Here is a 16,959-nt window from a genome sequence, read left to right on the forward strand (position 1 = left end):
ACCCGCGCGCCGGCGGGAGCGGAGGAGGGGGGTGTTGGCTCTGACGTCACGGGGGCGGTGGTCGTGACGTCACGAGACGGTGGTCTACGTCACGGGGCGGGCGCCAAAATGGCGGCGGCGGCGGGAGCTTGGCTGAGGGGCTGCGCGAAGGTGACGCCTCGGGGCGGGACAGGGGCGAGGGGAGTGGGGACGGGGGAAAGCCACAGCCGTGTCCTGCTGGGCTGGTGCAGCTCCCTGTTGAGCCTGCTGGTGTCGGGGCTGGCGGCTGTCGGGGCAGGGGCAGGGAGGCGAGGCGTCGGGGGCGGTGGGGGACAGTGGCGGACAGTCATTTTCTCCTTCTGCCCCGTGAATTTGTGTGTAGGGATGTGAGGGAACGCTGTTGGGTCACTTCGTGCTAAGGAAAGTTCTTGTTCCGGGATGGTTGGGAGGCTGTGCCCAGCAGCTGCAGCAGAGGCGCTTTGAGATCTCCTTAGGTTGGATTTTAGGGAAAGGCTCTTCCCCAGAGTTGCTGGCGCTGCCCAGGCTCCCCAGGGAATGGCACAGCCCCAGAGCTCCGGGAGTTTGGGCAGCACTGCCAGGGGTGCCCAGGCGGGATTTTTGGGGTGTCTGTGCAGGAACAGGAGCTGGGCTGGTGATCCTGTGGGTCCCTTTAAATTCGGAATATTCTGTGTTTTTCTAAACCCACCTGTGGCACTGGAGGTGTGATCAAGACATGCACAGCCCCCGTGTTTTTACCACATAACCCTTGGCCGTGCACAGCGAGATGTGCTGGTCTGGGACCTCCTCCTGCAGCTCCTGGGTGTGTTGTGGTTCTGGAAATAAATTGAAATAAATTGAAATAAAGAAAACCAACCCCAGAAATGAAGGGAAGCTTCTCTGCTGGGAAATAGCAGCTGTGTGGAAACCAGTTGGGATGGATACAGGGCTGGAAGTCACCAAGCAAGTAAAGTGAGCTGAGGAAAACATTGCTTTGGGTTTTTTTCTGTTTATATCTTAATGCTGCTGCCAGGTCCAGCATTAAAATCTTGCTTTAGATTGTAAAATAAACAGAAAGAAACCAGGAGAGCTGATCTTTTAAAGAGCTGAAGTGGAAGTAAGAATTGAGATAAAAAGAAAAATCAATGTTATCAGGAAAAGCATGTGTTTAGTAGAGCAAGCAGTCTGAATCCTGTAGCATCACAAATCACTACCTACAAAAGAAGACCAGGAAAAACAGGGAAGCAGCATTCAAGGATTTAAGTAATGCCCATCCTCTTTAAATAACTGCCTGAAATTAGTGATACTACATGGCTGAGAAAAGAAAGGTACACAATAATGTAGTGACTTGATTATTTATTTGGTTTTTAAATCTAAATGTTGAACTAAGACATGATTTCCACACTGGGCTATAATTCCTCTGGTGCAGCTGTGAGGTGCTGCTCTTTGTGTGACTGTTGCCAGCATTAATCCCATCCCTTGGATGCATCCCATTAGTTCTCAAAGTTTTCAAGGTGACCTTTTTAGGAATATTCCTTTGTTCTGTTTCATTCGTGTCTCAAACAAGTACTTACCAAAGCATGGTTGATAAATGTCTTTGTTTATCCTGCCACTCTCAGGGGAAGTGATGGGAAGGAGGGAAAGCCTGGGCTGGTTTCTGGAGAGGTAATTCCACCCTCTGAGGGTGGTGAGGCTCTGGCACAGAGAATCAATCTCTGGCCACCCCATCCCTGGAAGTGTCCAAGGCCAGCTTGGACATGGCTTGGAGCAACCTGGAATCTTGGAAAGTGTCCCTGCCCATGGCAGAGATTTAATGTCCCTTCCAACCCAAACTACTCTATGATTTGATGCTTTATATTCCCAGTGATTCACCTTATTTATGCCACTATGGAGCAAAAATGCTTTTTTCTTTGTACTTAGAAATGAAGTAGTGGAAGGAGCAGGAAGTGTGTGTGGTTTGTAGCCCTGTCACTGCTCAGGAAGCAGCACAGTGTTAAATTGAAATGTGCCTGTGTATACTCAGGTTTTTCCTTCTCAGACCTTGCCAAGGACAGAATTGCACAGGTGGAGGTTTGCACACCTGGGTGTCAGGTGACCCCAGCATAGCTGCATGTTCTGCAAATAATTAATTCCTGGCTGACTGCTTCTAGAACATGGTTTAATCTCTATTAAAACAATGATTTATTTATTTTATGAACACCACAATGACTCCAGTAACATCATTTGAAAGTGTTGCAGCAATTGCTGACCATCCAAATATATTCATAATTTAGCCCTGCTCATCAGTAGTTGTTTTATGTCACCAGGGGATTTGAATGTGAATAAACACTGAATTTAATCACTGAACAGCAATATTTATTTTCTGTATACCACATCTGACTGTTTGTTGTCGTTGGGTTTTATTTTATGCACAGCTGTTTGTGCCAAAATCAGAATTTCCTTATCACAGTAGACTTTTGCTTTTCTCCAGAAGAGTTCATCAATGTGTTTTACATCAGTTCTTCATCCAGGGAGATGACAAGTGTTGAAAGCCAACATGAAAGAGAGGGAATTATTAGAAGGATCAAAGGAATTTTTACTTCCTGACCCCAGAGTTTCTGCAGTTTTTGAGGAATGCTGCTATCACAGTGTGCATTGTGGAATTGCCCCGTGTCCTGTGAGCTGAGCAGGCGCCTGCTTAAAAGTTTTTTAAACTTTTACCACATATTAATACTATTTCAACCTCTGCTCTTTTGTTTGGATAACCAATGCTTCTTGAAATCATTGTTGTATATTGTGGATAAAGAGGGAGCATAAGCATAAATCACTTTTTTTTTTTTTTTTTTTAGTTCCTTCCCATACTTTTAAATAAGACACAGTAATTATTAGTTACACTATCAACATACTGACTGTGGGATTTTAACTTTATAGAAATTAACTGTACAGAAGCATTCAAATGCCAGGGCTTTGTCTACAAAATGTGTGCTCTTTCTGAAAATCATTAAGTGGTGGATAGGAATTCAGTTTGAATACAGAACCCCCCAGTGCAGTTAAAAGTTAGGCCCTTTCACAGCAAAATACCAGCAATCCACAAGGAGCTGACAAATTGCTTTAGAAACAAGAGTTGCTGGTCCCTAGAAAAGCAGGGAGAAAGCTAAAGGCAGTCATTAAAGTTGGCAGGCCTGGAAAAGGCATTGTATGTGTGCTTTATATTTACTCTTATATCTATTAATGAAATATTAATTCTATTGAAAGATGCACTCACTACTCTGAATATTGCAGTAGACTTTTAATATCATCTATAAAAATAAATTCTATCAACAGGGTTTATTTGCTGTAAACACTAAAATAGACTGAAAAAAAAAAGTTTGTGCATACTTTGTTAGTAAACTTCCAGAAAGAAAACTTGTGATAAAAGTAATTAAATGCTATTTTCTTTTAGGACAGAAGGGAGGGGGAGGTTATATTTTCTCAAAAGCTTTCAAGCTGAACATTAGATGTAAGTTATATTTACTGAATAAAAGCACTGGGTAAAGTTATATATTGTTGTCAGCATACAAATCTGGCTGTTTGCATGTTCTGTATTTGTTGGCAGCAGCTGAGAAGACACATGCCAGCACACTTGGCTCCTTGGAGGGTTTCTCCCCATGTTTTTAGATCCTCCAAATCAGAACTCAAGCCAGCTCTAGCCAGTGATGGACTTGTCTGTGCTCCACTTCAGATGTTCACCGAAGAGGAGGCCATGCTGAAAGACATGGGTAGCTATTATCTCTGTAGTTAAAATTCAGGAGTGTTTTAAGTAGAAAGGGTATTTTAGCTTAGTATTTTGTTTTAATTATTTATTTCCAGTCAAATGTTGAGATTTTTTGGGGGGAGTTGTTCTTTACGCCTTGTGTTGCTTGGCTGCTTACATTTCTGGGAGAGGCAGAACACATGTATAACCTGTCAGAAGCACCACATTCCTGTTATATTGGTCCCCAAGGAGACTGTTGGAATATTTACATGTTTTTTCTTTCTTCTTTTCATTGCAGTGGCCAAATTTGCCCAGGAACGAGTTGCACCTTTTGTGCAAAAAATGGACGAGAATGCAAAAATGGAAGATTCCATCGTACAGGGATTATTTGAACAAGGGGTCTGCAAACTTTTACCTAATCTTTCATTTGGAAAGTAACATCATTTTAACAATCTCTAACTGTTCCTTGCTCAGATTTTTAGATGAAAAGATTGAGGGATAGAATTCAAATGAACTAATGAATCATTAAAAATTCTGGAGTTGTCAATCACATGACAACTTTCTTTACAGCATTATCACTCTCCATCTTCTACTGTAATTTTTTTTCCATCTGCCCCATACCGCATACTTCACCTTATCTTTTAGTTCCTTGTCTTCCCTCCCTCACTTTTTTTTTGTTGGATAAGCATAATTGGATGCTGCAAAGGCCATGACTCCAAGTGTTGATGGAGAAGAGAATCAGGAATCCTCTGTGCCTTACTGGGCAGCCATGAGGATTTACATTGCCATAATCCTGGTGTTCATTCCTGGATTCAATTTTACCCTTTCCAGCTATCAGGACCAACACATTTATATATTTGCACCTTTTCCATTTCAGCTGATGAGTATTGAGCTTGGGGAAGAATATGGAGGAACTGGAGCTTCATTTTTTTCAATCATATTGGCAGTGGAAGAACTGGCCAAAGTTGATCCAGCTGTGGCTCTTGTGTGTGAACTCCAAAACACTCTAACAAATAAATTGTTTACCACCTATGGAACAGAAGAACAAAAGAGAACTTATCTTCCCAGGGTGTCTAAAGATACAGTGAGTCAAAGTCTTACTTTACTTAACTATTAAAATGATATTATTGTTTAGTAATGTTAGTAGGATTTTTTTCCAGTGATTAATGTGTGTCTGCAGCTCTGGAAAATATGTGTGAACTTTGAAACACTGGTTAGAGCTGAGATCTGTGGTGATATAGATACATCCTGTCACCAGTAGCTGAGAGGTAAAAGTGGAAAGGCACTTATTAGTTTCATTAAAATTTAATTTACTGTGGAAAAGAACTGTAAAGCAGTTGACTTTGAGAGATGTGTAATTACACAGTGTTTCTATTCTTAATCTCCATGGCTGAAACTCAGTTACTGTAATGCAATAGCTTAAAATGTTTGAATTTAAGAGACTTATGCTGACCTGTAAGTATTTTCCTTGTAGGATTTATTTATATTTGTGAAAATTAAATTGTTTTTTCCCCTTCCCTTGCCAGTTAGGGAGTTTCTGTCTTTCTGAGGCTGGATCTGGCAGTGATGCTTTTTCCTTGAAGACTCGAGCTGAAAAGAAAGGAGACTACTACATTATCAATGGCTCAAAGATGTGGATAAGCTTAGCAGAAGATGCAGGAGTTTTCTTTGTCATGGCAAATACAGACCCATCCTTAGTAAGTTGCTACAGAATTCTTGCATTTCAGTGACAGCTGCTGTGGAATTTGTATTTGAGGTTAATACTCTGTGTACCTTTTCCTGGCTGATTGCAAACCTTTAAAAATATTTCCAAACAAAACTTGAGAACTTTAATAAATTCCTTTGACCAGGAAAAATAAAAATGTCAGGATCATAGTTGCTTAGATGAAGAGCACAGCCCTGATGGTGTTCTGAGTAACAGGACTCAGTCTTGTGCTTTTCCAGCCTTTCTGACTTAGCTGCCAAATTCCTGTTGTTAAAAGGCAAAATGGAAAACTAAAAAGTATTCTATAATAAAGTATGTCCAGTAAAAAATTACATAGCTGAGTATGCAAGTACCAGGTTGTTGGATGCAGGTAGTAGATTTTGAGGGATATTGGTATGAAAACCAGTTTTTGATTGTTTTTTATTCCCCCCAGGGGTACAGAGGAATTACATGCTTCATAGTGGATCGTAACACAGAGGGGCTGCACGTGGGGAAGAAGGAGGACAAGCTGGGAATCAGAGCATCTTCCACCTGCCCAGTCACTTTTGACAACGTGAAGGTATTGTAAGTTCAGCTGTTGAAGCATAATTTGTGTAAAACTGGAAGTTGACCACACATAAGGGAAGAATATTAACTGAATTCCATATTTTTTTATCTTAGTTACATTGATTGTTGGGCATATTTTAACATTTTCATCCCACAGAAGTCTAGAGAGGGGCTGGATTTCTTAAATTTTGATGATGTTTTCTCAGTCATCCATTTATAGCCATGTGAATCTGGGAATGCTCTAATCATGTATCCTAGGAATCAAATTATAGTTTATGTTTTATGCCTTCACTTAGGAGGTAAAATTGATAAAACTTGTGAACTCTTTTAGTAGTTGCAAAGCAGAATAGAACAGGAATCACTGGGTGGTTTTATTTTTTAGGTTCCTGAGAGCAATATCCTGGGACAAGTTGGACAAGGCTATAAATATGCCATTGGAATGCTCAATACTGGCAGGATAGGGATTGCTGCACAGGTAAGTGATTTGGTTTATTACTGAGCACCAACAGGATATAATTTGAGTTTGGACTGATATGTGTGGAATCTTTAAAGCAGTTTAGAAAATACTTTATTAAAAGCTCGATTGCCACTAGATGTCACTGTTCCCGTAGCAAAGTCACGGTGAAGATGGGAAGAGCTGCCAGTGGGAAAATTCTCCTGTGGTGACATAAGCAATAGACTTAAAAAACATTAAATGGCAATTAGCTTGTCTTTGGTCGTTAACTTATTGCTACTGAATTATGTCCACATTCTTGTCTTCCACTATGAAAATTTATTTTACAAAGAAAACTAACTTTGGAAAACACTGACGTGTAATATTAATGCTTCTAGCTGCAATTGTATGAGGCTGGCAAATATAACCAAGTTATTGATGTTTTCCCAACAATTTATTTTTAAAAGTCAACTTATTTTTGAAACAAATGTGATTTTCTCTAGCAGAACTGTTCCAGTTCATTGTTGTGTTTGAAAATTGCACTGTATGGCATCTTAGGGGAAAATATTTACTGACCTTGGAGTTACTTCAAAATGTTGTATTTTGCTGTAGAGTCAACTTGGATTTCAGAGGAAATCAGGTTCAGCCTGAGAGTAAAATTACTTGTGATTAGTTTTTATATTTTTAATTTACTTTTGAAAGTAATCTTTTCTTTGTTTATACTTTGTTGTGCAATGTTTCTGTGCTACCAATCTCATTTATCTTTTGCCCTGGTTTGCAGACAGATCAGAAGAAATCATCTTCATGAAATTGAGATTTTCCACATGGCAATACACTATGCTGATAATTGGGCTGGCTTTTCCATCATTTCTAAAGATTACCTCTGATTAAACTTTGTCTGATATGGCATTTAAAAAGGGCTGTAGGCCCCATTGTTCCCAGAGATATAAATAATATAAAGGCTCTGGCAGTAAAATACATGGTCTGGATTTTACTCTTAATTACTCCAAGTTACACCTTAATTAAAAGTTAAGGTCAGGCAGTTGTTATATCTTAGTTACTGCTTTCTTGGCACCTTCAAATTAAGAGAAATGGACTTGACAAGAAGAGCAGCTCTAAAGCCCTGTGGTATTGAGTTTAGTTTTGCAGTAGTAATAGGTTTAAAAGATAATGAAGATCTTATAAAATGTAATTGTGGTTTTGAAAACAGTTTCAGAGGTTTTTAGTGCAAGGCAGCTGCAATGTTATTACAGGTGCTGAAGTTGTTGTACTTGGTTCTAATAATTTATATAAGGAGATGACAAATCTGATAATGGGGCTAATTAGCAACAGAGTGCAATATTTTCTTTTTTGGTTTTCCTGTATATTATTTTTTTTCTGTTGTACATCATTAAAGGTAGTTTTTCTAAGCTGCCTGATGTGACACTTTACTGCTTCTGCCTTTGTGGAAAGACAAAATTGATGTAAATTCTACAATTTTTTTGCAGACTTGGAAGATAGTGCAAGAAATGTTTCTCTCCTTCCACTCCACTAATTTTCTAACTTCTGAAATAAATTGCTAATTCTGGCAGTCTGGTGTCCTCTAGAAAATGAGAAATTATTTTGCTTATGAAAATAATTTTGATTAATCATTCAGATTATTTTCCTTTAATAGGGTAATGAAATCTATAGATCTTCAGTTTGCAATCATTTTCTTATGCAATTATGAATTTTCCAAAAAAACACTTAATATTTTTGCAATTACAGTTGACCCATAAGTTTTGTTCAAAAAATGAGTGGTGGTGTTTTCACAAGTATTTGCTTATGGTAAGAAATGGGCATGTAATAGGTTTGTTCCTCAAACTTTTCTTTATTGTAATTCACCTCAGTTTTTCTGATAACTATAAAATTCTGGTTCCTAGGATTCTCTATAGAAGTTTTAGCAATATCTAGGTAGGAAAAAAACTATTTTTCTCCTGGATATCAACCTGCCTGACCAGAAGATGGCAAATTATTATCATCTCCATTAAGTTCATTCAATTAATCAATTTTTTCTGACTATATCCTTATTTTTCCTTGCAGATGTTAGGACTGGCCCAGGGGTGCTTTGACCATACAGTTCCCTACACAAAGGAGAGAGTCCAGTTTGGGAAAAGCATCTTTGATTTCCAGGTACTTGTTCATGGACATATGTTTTCTCCAAAAAAGAATAGTGATCACAATGAACAGTAAAATTAGTATTGTGATTTGCATAATTCATGTTCCACTTCATGTCTTGTCTCTCCTCCTCAATATTTGAGAAGAATTTTTCCAAAAAAATTCTGGATGAACATTCGTCTGCCACTTAAAATTCATCAATTCAGTGCTGTGTGCCTTTGCAAGTGCCACACAAATAATTTAAAGATTCCTTTTGCTTGATAATTTATTGACATTCTTTGAAAACAATGCACATGGAACTCCCTTCTGATTTTAATATCACACTCTACTGAATGTGCTCCAGTTTTTATACCCTTTCATGAAGTGTAGGGGAAGGGCTTTTTCTGGAGACACTAGAAATGATAAAAAGATGAGGAAAACTGATTGAATTATTAGATTTCCTGTGTTGTACAAAGACATTTAGTTTTCATTACAATATCTATTTCTTACAGCAGAAAAGACTCTTTGTTGCAAAAATGATGTATAGTTTAATAAGGAAGATACATAATTGTAATTACTGTAGTAATTTTCTTGTTAAAAGAAACCTACATCTCAGCTGAAGAGAAGGAACATTAGCACTACTCATAATTTATGCAGATTTTAGGAAGCACTCCTAGATACCTAGGAAATGATTGGAACTACTTCTTTTGAATAGGAAATGGAATTTATAATTGCCAAATCATTTTGGTATTTTGACCTGCCTATATATTTCTGCAGATCTGAGGGAACGGTGTTAATGTTCTAATAAGATGAAAGATTTCATTGTGTTTTAGACTACTAAATGTTCATTTTCAATGATCATAATATTTGGGTGTTCTTAAATAAACCCATTCTCCTGTAATACCATTCAGATGGGAGCTCCATCACCTCTTTCCTTCCCCTTGAATCCATTCCTCAGTCCTGTCCTCTGGACTTTTAAGCTGCATCTAAATCTTGTCTTGTGCTTCTGGGACAAGGAAAGGAGTTGTCACCTTGCTAGTTCTCCACTTTATTCAATAAATACTTGTTAGCAAGTCTTCCTTGGCTAAGCTCATTAGGGAACCAGACCTGCTTTTGTCTCAATGAACAGCTGGAGAATGAAAATGCAGCTCTGACTTCCTCATGCCTTTGTAATCCAGAGGAGGATGTTAAGATTGGGATAAAATCTTCCTTTATATTCCTGGGTTTAAATAGGCAGCCCTCTGTCCTGCAGTCAGGCAAGAAGAGCCCCAGTGCTCCTGAATCCAAGAATAGGAAAGGGGAAAACAGGACTGCAGCTCCCGAAAGCACTTCAGTGGCCCAGGAGTTTTCCCAACCTCTGTCTATAAACACAGAAGGAGCACAGAATTACTTCCCAGCTGGTTTTCATGTTTTTATGTTAGAGCTCAGGTGCATTCCATGGTGAGCAGAGGGGCTGTGGCTCTGTGTCAGTGCTGCTGCTGCAGCTGCAGTGGGGCTGTGGCTCTGTGTCAGTGCTGCTGCAGGAGCTGCAGTGGGGCTGTGGCTCTGTGTCAGTGCTGTTGCTGCAGCTCCAGAGGGGCTGTGGCTCTGTCTGGGTGCTGCTGCAGGAGCTGCAGTGGGGCTGTGGCTCTGTGTGAGTGCTGCTGCTGCAGCTGCAGTGGGGCTGTGGCTCTGAGTGCTGCTGCTGCAGCTGCAGTGGGGCTGTGGCTCTGTGTCAGTGCTGTTGCTGCAGCTGCAGTGGGGCTGTGGCTCTGTGTCAGTGCTGCTGCAGGAGCTGCAGTGGGGCTGTGGCTCTGTGTCAGTGCTGTTGCTGCAGCTCCAGAGGGGCTGTGGCTCTGTCTGGGTGCTGCTGCAGGAGCTGCAGTGGGGCCGTGGCTCTGAGTGCTGTTGCTGGAGCTGTAGTGGGGCTGTGGCTCTGTCTGGGTGCTGCTGCAGGAGCTGCAGTGGGGCTGTGGCTCTGCCTGAGTGCTGCTGCTGCAGCTGCAGAGGGGCTGTGGCTCTGTGTCAGTGTTGCTGCAGGAGCTGCAGTGGGGCCGTGGCTCTGTCTGAGTGCTGTTGCTGGAGCTGCAGAGGGGCTGTGGCTCTGTCTGGGTGCTGCTGCAGGAGCTGCAGTGGGGCTCTGGCTCTGTCTGAGTGCTGTTGCTGGAGCTGTGGCTCTCTCTGAGTGCTGTGCTGCTGTTGCAGGGGATGCAGCACCAGATGGCCCAGGTGGCCACGCAGCTGGAGGCAGCCCGGCTGCTGACCTACAACGCGGCGCGGCTGGCGGAGGCGGGCAGGCCGGCCATCAAGGAGGCCAGCATGGCCAAGTACTTCACTGCTGAGGTACCTGCTCCCTCACTCCAGCCTTCCTCCTTCTCCTTTCATCCCACTGCTGCTGAAGCTCCTTCTGTGTGTAACTCATATTTCATCTTTGCTGGGAAATCTCTGGATGTACTTTTATCTCGGTTGTCATGTCCCTGGAGGAGAGCCCAGGTTAGATGGGCTTGGAGCAACCTGGGCTAGTGGAAGGTGTCCCTGCCCATGGCAGGGGGTTGGAATGAGATTTAAGAGTTTTAAGATCTCTTCCAACCCAAATCATTCTGTGTTCCTCAGTCCATGCACAAAATCTGAAGTAAGTCAAAGAACAAGCTGCTGATGCCCCTAAATAAAATTTTTAAAACCAGCCAACAACACTAAAAGGGGAAAGTGAATTCATACTTTCACTTATCCAGAATGATTTAATTTTCTCAGAAATCTTATTGTGGCATGAGAAATGACACTGTAAAGACTTCATTTGTGACCATTTCAGCTCTGCTGGTCACATCTGTGAATCTTAAAATGACTCAACACTGGATGACTTCTCCCTCTGTGCAATTGCTCTCTTGCATACCACTGCTGGTCTTTTGCACTTAGCAGGGTAGAAACTATTGCTCAAACAATTAGTGAACTCCTGATGTTCTCTGATTTATGTGATTTTTATCCTAAAATGACTTGCTGAAGATGAATACCAAAATACCCATCCTTCTCTCCTGTTCTAGTTGCTGCTTATTCCCTGTTTTGTTATTAATTAGTTACAAAGTGTAAGTTTTACCACTACTGTCCTGAAGTTGAATCCTGAAACTCTCTTCATAGGTTGCTACACTGACAACCAGTAAATGCATTGAATGGATGGGAGGTGTTGGATTCACCAAGAATTACCCAATAGAAAAGTACTACCGGGACTGCAAGATCGGTGAGTGAAACTTTCTTACCAAGTATCTCTTGTCTAGTGCTCTTAAAGTTAGAGGAAGAAGGGCTGGCTTTTTTTTTCTCTGGATATTTTTTCTTCATATATACCAACACTAATTCAAAGGCTCAGATATAAAACAGGTATAAATGTATGTATATGCAAGGCTAAAGTACTTTATTAGATACTAACAAAATACAGACACAAACACTGTGTCCCCTTCTGTTAAGAAAATTTCTGTAAAAAACAAGAATTGAAATTACTTTTGTTCCCTTTAAGATCTGAATCCATGTGGGGTTTTCTTTTCAAGGCTTTCTTGTTTATCAGGATAATCCTTAGACAAAACAGTTTGGTATTTTTAACAGTATTAATCTTTGGCTTTTGTTATAATAGCATTTGGAACTTCTTCATTTTTGTTGGCTGCTTAAGAATTGCTTTTCAGGAAAATGTCTTTGCATTATGTGGTGCCAGCCAGAAAAGTGCTTTAATTGTTACAGATAATAAAATATGAACATTTATAATATTATATGCATAATTATAATTTTGTGCTAGTACTTGTACAGTAAAGTTTCATTTCATAATTGTAAAGGTTCTGACTGGACTTTAGGATGATATTTTGGTCTCTCTTCATAAATTCACTGTGGGTTTAGAGGCTACTAATTTGTTTTCTTCTGATTTCAGGTACAATATATGAAGGAACTTCAAATATCCAGCTGAGCACAATTGCAAAATTCTTAGCACAGGAGTACTGAAGCCATAAGGACTTTTTTGATACCATATGAAAATTATTTCCCTGAGCACTAATTTTGAATTACCTATTTATTTGTAATTACAGAAGGCATTGGTGACACCATAAATAAGAATACATCATCACAGTGAAATCATAGGGAAAACCATGAATTCCCCATTTCAGGAGAGTCAGTCATTTATGTGCAATCAAGAATTCCACATTCAAATCCAAACTTCTTTCTACCTGAGAGACTTCCAGGTGTTGGATTTAGCTCCCTTAGGTCATACCAGCACTTGGAGATTTCAAAGTGAAAACAAAGGAATCCAAATCCCTGGCATTTCTGTGTATCCACCTGGGAGAAGGGACCCTCCACATGCAGCAGAGCTGGTGTTTGCAGTGGAGCTGCAGTTGGGATGTGCTGCCTGCATTAGCATGGGGTGCAAAGAGAGGGAAGTGGTGGTTTCCTCTCTCCCAGGTGGAGTGATGTCTGTGGAGCTGCTGTAATTGGAGTCATTTTTCCAGCAGCCCTCAGTGTGTTCTTAAGGATATCTTTGTAATTAAGCCCTTGCAGCCCCAATTTGTACTCCTGAAAGGTGGATAATATCCACCTCCCTTTCCAGCCTTCTCAGCTGTTAAGGGTTTTAATCTAAGAGCCTATTTATAGTTCTCCTTTCATAAAAGGTTGAGTTGAAATCTTTCTGAAATGGGGTTAAAAAAGCTCTAGTAGTTCTGCAAAAGGACAGATACAAGCTGGGTAATGGGAGTGCTGTGATATTACCTCACAGTGGCCTTTCCACATTCAATGCATTTTACAAACTTTAAAGGGAGCCACTGTTAATTTGCAGCCTAGAATTCCTTGCTCCTGGAAGTTAGTGGTTTGCTAGCACAGTTTTTCCCTTTTTTAAGAGAAAAAAAAGGGCAGGGGGTTGGGAAGTATTTGCTTTTTTTATTTGTCTCTGTTTACTCTAAAATTAGACATTTTATTTGCAGCAGAAACCTCTTCAGAGCTGGAGAGCTAATTAACTAATAATCAAGAGACAGGAAGCTTAATATATGAAAAATCATCCTAATTGCTGTAATTGGCAATCTGTTTCAAGTGTTTTGGGGAGGGAAGGATTGGTTTTCTGGTTTTGGCTGACTTAGAAGAATCTCATTTTTAAAGCTTGCCTTTCACTGATGATTCACTCTGAGTGGAGCTTAGAACATTATAGGCTGAGACTCCCAGAGGATTTCCTAGCAAAACCAGGGCAAGTGACACTTCACAAGTGGGATTTGTAAAACAAGCAGTGCCTTTAGACAAAGAAACAAGCAAGGATGAAAAGCACTATTAAAAAGTTCTCTGCCTTCAAAGGGAAGTAACTGCTTTAGTGAATTAATCCCTCTATATACTACATGCTTTGCCTGTTAATGGGCAAAGAATTATTGTGGTGATTATCCTTATGCCAATAAAAAAGCCTCTCCCATATCAGTTTGAGGTTTTCAAAAATACCAAGAGTAGGAAGGTAGATTAGATGGTTTCTGAAGTTTTCTTCTGGCAATATTATTATTAATCATTATCATTATTAATGCATTTCAGATTTGCTTGCAGGCTTGCTTTCAGCTGAAACAGCTGGAGAAATTTAGATTAGAATTAAGACTACAGACACCACAACACTTAACTACAGTTATTCTGTTCAACACAGTCTATCTGTGAATTTAAAATAATCATAACCTCACTGCAAAATGCTTGAGTTAATGTAGATTACTGTGCTGAGTGCCAAGGTGAGGCACCTCTTGGCTGCTGAGGTTTATTCTGCTTTGCTTTTGTGAATGTCCATAGAAAACAGAGTTTGGTTTTTGCTGTGATCTCCTGGTTTGAGACACTCTCATCTTGGCATCTGCAGTTTGGGTGAGACTGAGGACTGGCAATACTTAACTGATTCAATGCAGTGCCAGAAGCAAACCCTTTGTGGAGCAAAGTGCAGAGCTCTTTGAAGGACTGTTCTGGGCTGGATATGCAGGATTATGTAAAAAGACTCTGTGTAGAACTGTGTCAGGTACCCATTTGAAAAAAACAACCAGGAAAAAAATGAGATGAATGTGATTCCTCACAGTCTGATATAGGATGCCTGAGTCCAGGAAACAACCTGAGCATCCTAATCAGCTATTCAACAGTAGCTGATGAGCTTTTTTTTTCTCAATAAAGCAAGGTCAAGCCTTTAACTAATGTTACAGCTGTAAATATTTCATGTCTTTGTTATGTATGTTCTATTTTGTACACAGTTTTGAAAGAAATAAATAATGTAATGTATTTGTATACAAAATTCTGTGGAGGAATATGTGCAGAAATCAATTGCAACCCCTGAGTAACTTTTCTTGTTGTTTTAAGAGGACAGATACCTGTGTGGAGGACATTGGCTGCTCTGGGGAGGGTTAACTTACAGAATGGTTTGGGTTGAAGGTAGATCCCACCTGTTTTGGGCAGGGCCCCCTTCCACTGTCCCAGGTTGCTCCAAGCCCTGTCCAGCCTGGCATTGTTTCCTCCCCTCAAGCCTGATTGCATTGCTGCTCTGAATTCAGATGTTTGGTTAGGAATGGGAAGTGCTGTGCTGTTGTCCAGCAGCTGTTCAGAGCTGCCTGTGCTCCCTGTTCTGGTTTGGGACAGGCATTTTTGGGTGGCAGTAAATGGCACTTTACATCTGGCACTGTGGGCACAGGCTGCAGAGCTGGTGTGGGCAATGCTGGGAGGCTTTCTGAGCTTTTAAGCTGCACTTTATACTCAATATGTGCTTTATTAGTGACTTTCCCCTCTTTTTGTCCTTAGTCCATCCAGTCTGTTGTCCTGGAACAGCAGCTTCAGTGTCAAATGTTGCATGTGAGTTTCCTTGGTTAGAAGAAAAGTCCTGTATTGAGAATGTATTAAAAAGTGCCTGAACTTTGGTTTTGACTTGATACAATGGTAATCTTGTATATCAGCTCATGGTTCTCTAATAATATGTCATTTAAAATTGTTACCAGATCTTGCAGGTTTTGTACCAGGAGTGAGTGTCATGTCAGGTTTCTCTGGTTCTGTTCTGGTTGGTGATCAAGGCAGATCTCCACAGAAGGGTTTAATCACTACTTGGAAAATTCTCAAATACAACATTTTATATCATCTTCTCTATGCTGTTGTTCTTTCTTTCATATTTTCTTTTCCCCATGTAAAGATTGTGTTAGAAAAGGCTTACATGAACTACAGAGTTATTGTTCTTTGGGAGCTTTTTGCTGTGTAAAGACCATTCTAATTAACATGTTATTGCATTTCCACTTGAAAATCTTTTGGTGAGAGGCACATTTCAAGTTCTTCTACCAAGCAAAGCTCAATTGGAAGCCCAGTCTGCTTTGAAAGCAGCTGTCTGACTTCCCTGAGCTGGTACTGGATACACAAAAGCTGAAGAAATGCTTTTCCTCAGCCTCAGAATGTATTCAGGGTAACTAGAAATAACCAGTGTGGTCCCTAATAGCTTGTTTAATGCTCAAAGGAACATGCAGTGTACACTGTAACATTTTTTTCTGGTGAAATATTTAGAAATATAAATCAAAAATATGTGCAGTCTCACTAGACAGTAATAGCATTTTTATATATTTTGTCTTTCAAGATCATTTGGATTTACATCTTTGTGAAACTATTCTCTCTCTCTCAGTAACTGTGAGAGCTGCTAACACTGGAGGACTTAGACAAACTAAAAAAACCAAGTTTTTAGTGATTCTTTCTTAGTGAGGCTGAGGAGAAGCTGTTTGCTGCCTTCAGTCAGGAGCATTCAGCCAAGTCTCAAGCAATGACCCAGCCCTCAGTGGAACAGAATAATTTTCTGATCATCCTTTACATTAAATTTGCAGCAAGTGTCTTGGATGTTTTTGGCCTGAATTGTTTTCAAGGATACCCTGTAAAATTCTTCCATTTCCTAATTTGCATCCTAAATATGGAAATTAAATGCAAATTTTTCAGTATAAGCAGAGCAGGTTTAATTTAAAACAGTGTTGCTGAGGTTTTCTGCTTTTAAGACATGATAATTACATGTTAGACATTAACTTTTCCGGACACTTTTTGGTTTTCTGTAGAAGAAATTTGCTAAACTGAGGAAAAAATAATCCAGGAATAATTAAAAAATAAAAGTTAAGGTTCTGGAAGCATAGTTAAATAGTGAGAAGCTCCAAAGATCTTGTTTGGTCAATGGAGCTGCTGAAGATAGAGTTGGTCCTCTCAATGTCTATCCAAACAGGTTTTAGAAGGAAAAAAAAATTCTGGGTTTAATTGCAGCAGTGTTTGCATTTGATTGATAATTTGGTTATTTGTTGGTTCAATATAAAAGCTGGAATCAGCAGAATATTGGTCATAAAATACATTTGAGTGCCTTGCAGGGTTCACAGTTTCCAACAACCAAAGGAAGGTGCAGCAACAGATCTTCCATTTAATGCTGGAAGAATTTTAGCTCTACTGTACTTTGACTTCAGTGATCCAATTTGCAGAGATAAACAATTCTCTGGTAGAAATGCAGCTTGCCATTATTTAATAATT

General features: G+C 40.1%; 1 protein-coding gene across 2 annotated transcripts; it reads left to right on the plus strand.

The window, feature by feature from the left end:
• Window positions 1-15: 15 nt before the first annotated feature.
• ACADSB (acyl-CoA dehydrogenase short/branched chain) lies at window positions 16-14,598 on the plus strand. Of its 2 annotated transcripts, none has more exons than XM_079312261.1 (11): window positions 16-150; window positions 3,554-3,713; window positions 3,987-4,087; window positions 4,566-4,772; window positions 5,215-5,385; window positions 5,827-5,952; window positions 6,322-6,414; window positions 8,434-8,523; window positions 10,672-10,809; window positions 11,599-11,698; window positions 12,374-14,598. In XM_079312261.1, the coding sequence occupies exons 1-11, from the start codon at window positions 109-111 to the stop codon at window positions 12,442-12,444; spliced, it is 1,299 nt and encodes a 432-aa protein (XP_079168387.1). In that variant the 5' UTR covers window positions 16-108; the 3' UTR covers window positions 12,445-14,598. The 2 variants fall into 2 exon arrangements, with proteins under 2 accessions (XP_079168387.1, XP_079168388.1); XM_079312262.1 differs by having other exon boundaries at window positions 94-150; window positions 3,551-3,713.
• The last annotated feature ends 2,361 nt before the right edge of the window (window positions 14,599-16,959 follow it).

This window comes from Erithacus rubecula (genome assembly GCF_903797595.1).
Source record: "Erithacus rubecula genome assembly, chromosome: 9".
In the NCBI taxonomy this organism is placed as follows: Eukaryota; Metazoa; Chordata; class Aves; order Passeriformes; family Muscicapidae; genus Erithacus; species Erithacus rubecula.

What these genes read in the sequence shown, in the direction of transcription:
- ACADSB (XM_079312262.1), top strand. Translation starts at nt 109, where the DNA reads ATGGCGGCGGCGGCGGGAGCTTGGCTGAGGGGCTGCGCGAAG. An exon ending in GGCCATGCTGAAAGACATGG is followed by an intron (nt 3,714 to 3,986) that starts GTAGCTATTATC and finishes TTTTCATTGCAG; the next exon opens with TGGCCAAATTTGCCCAGGAA. An exon ending in AGGGATTATTTGAACAAGGG is followed by an intron (nt 4,088 to 4,565) that starts GTCTGCAAACTT and finishes TTTCCATTTCAG; the next exon opens with CTGATGAGTATTGAGCTTGG.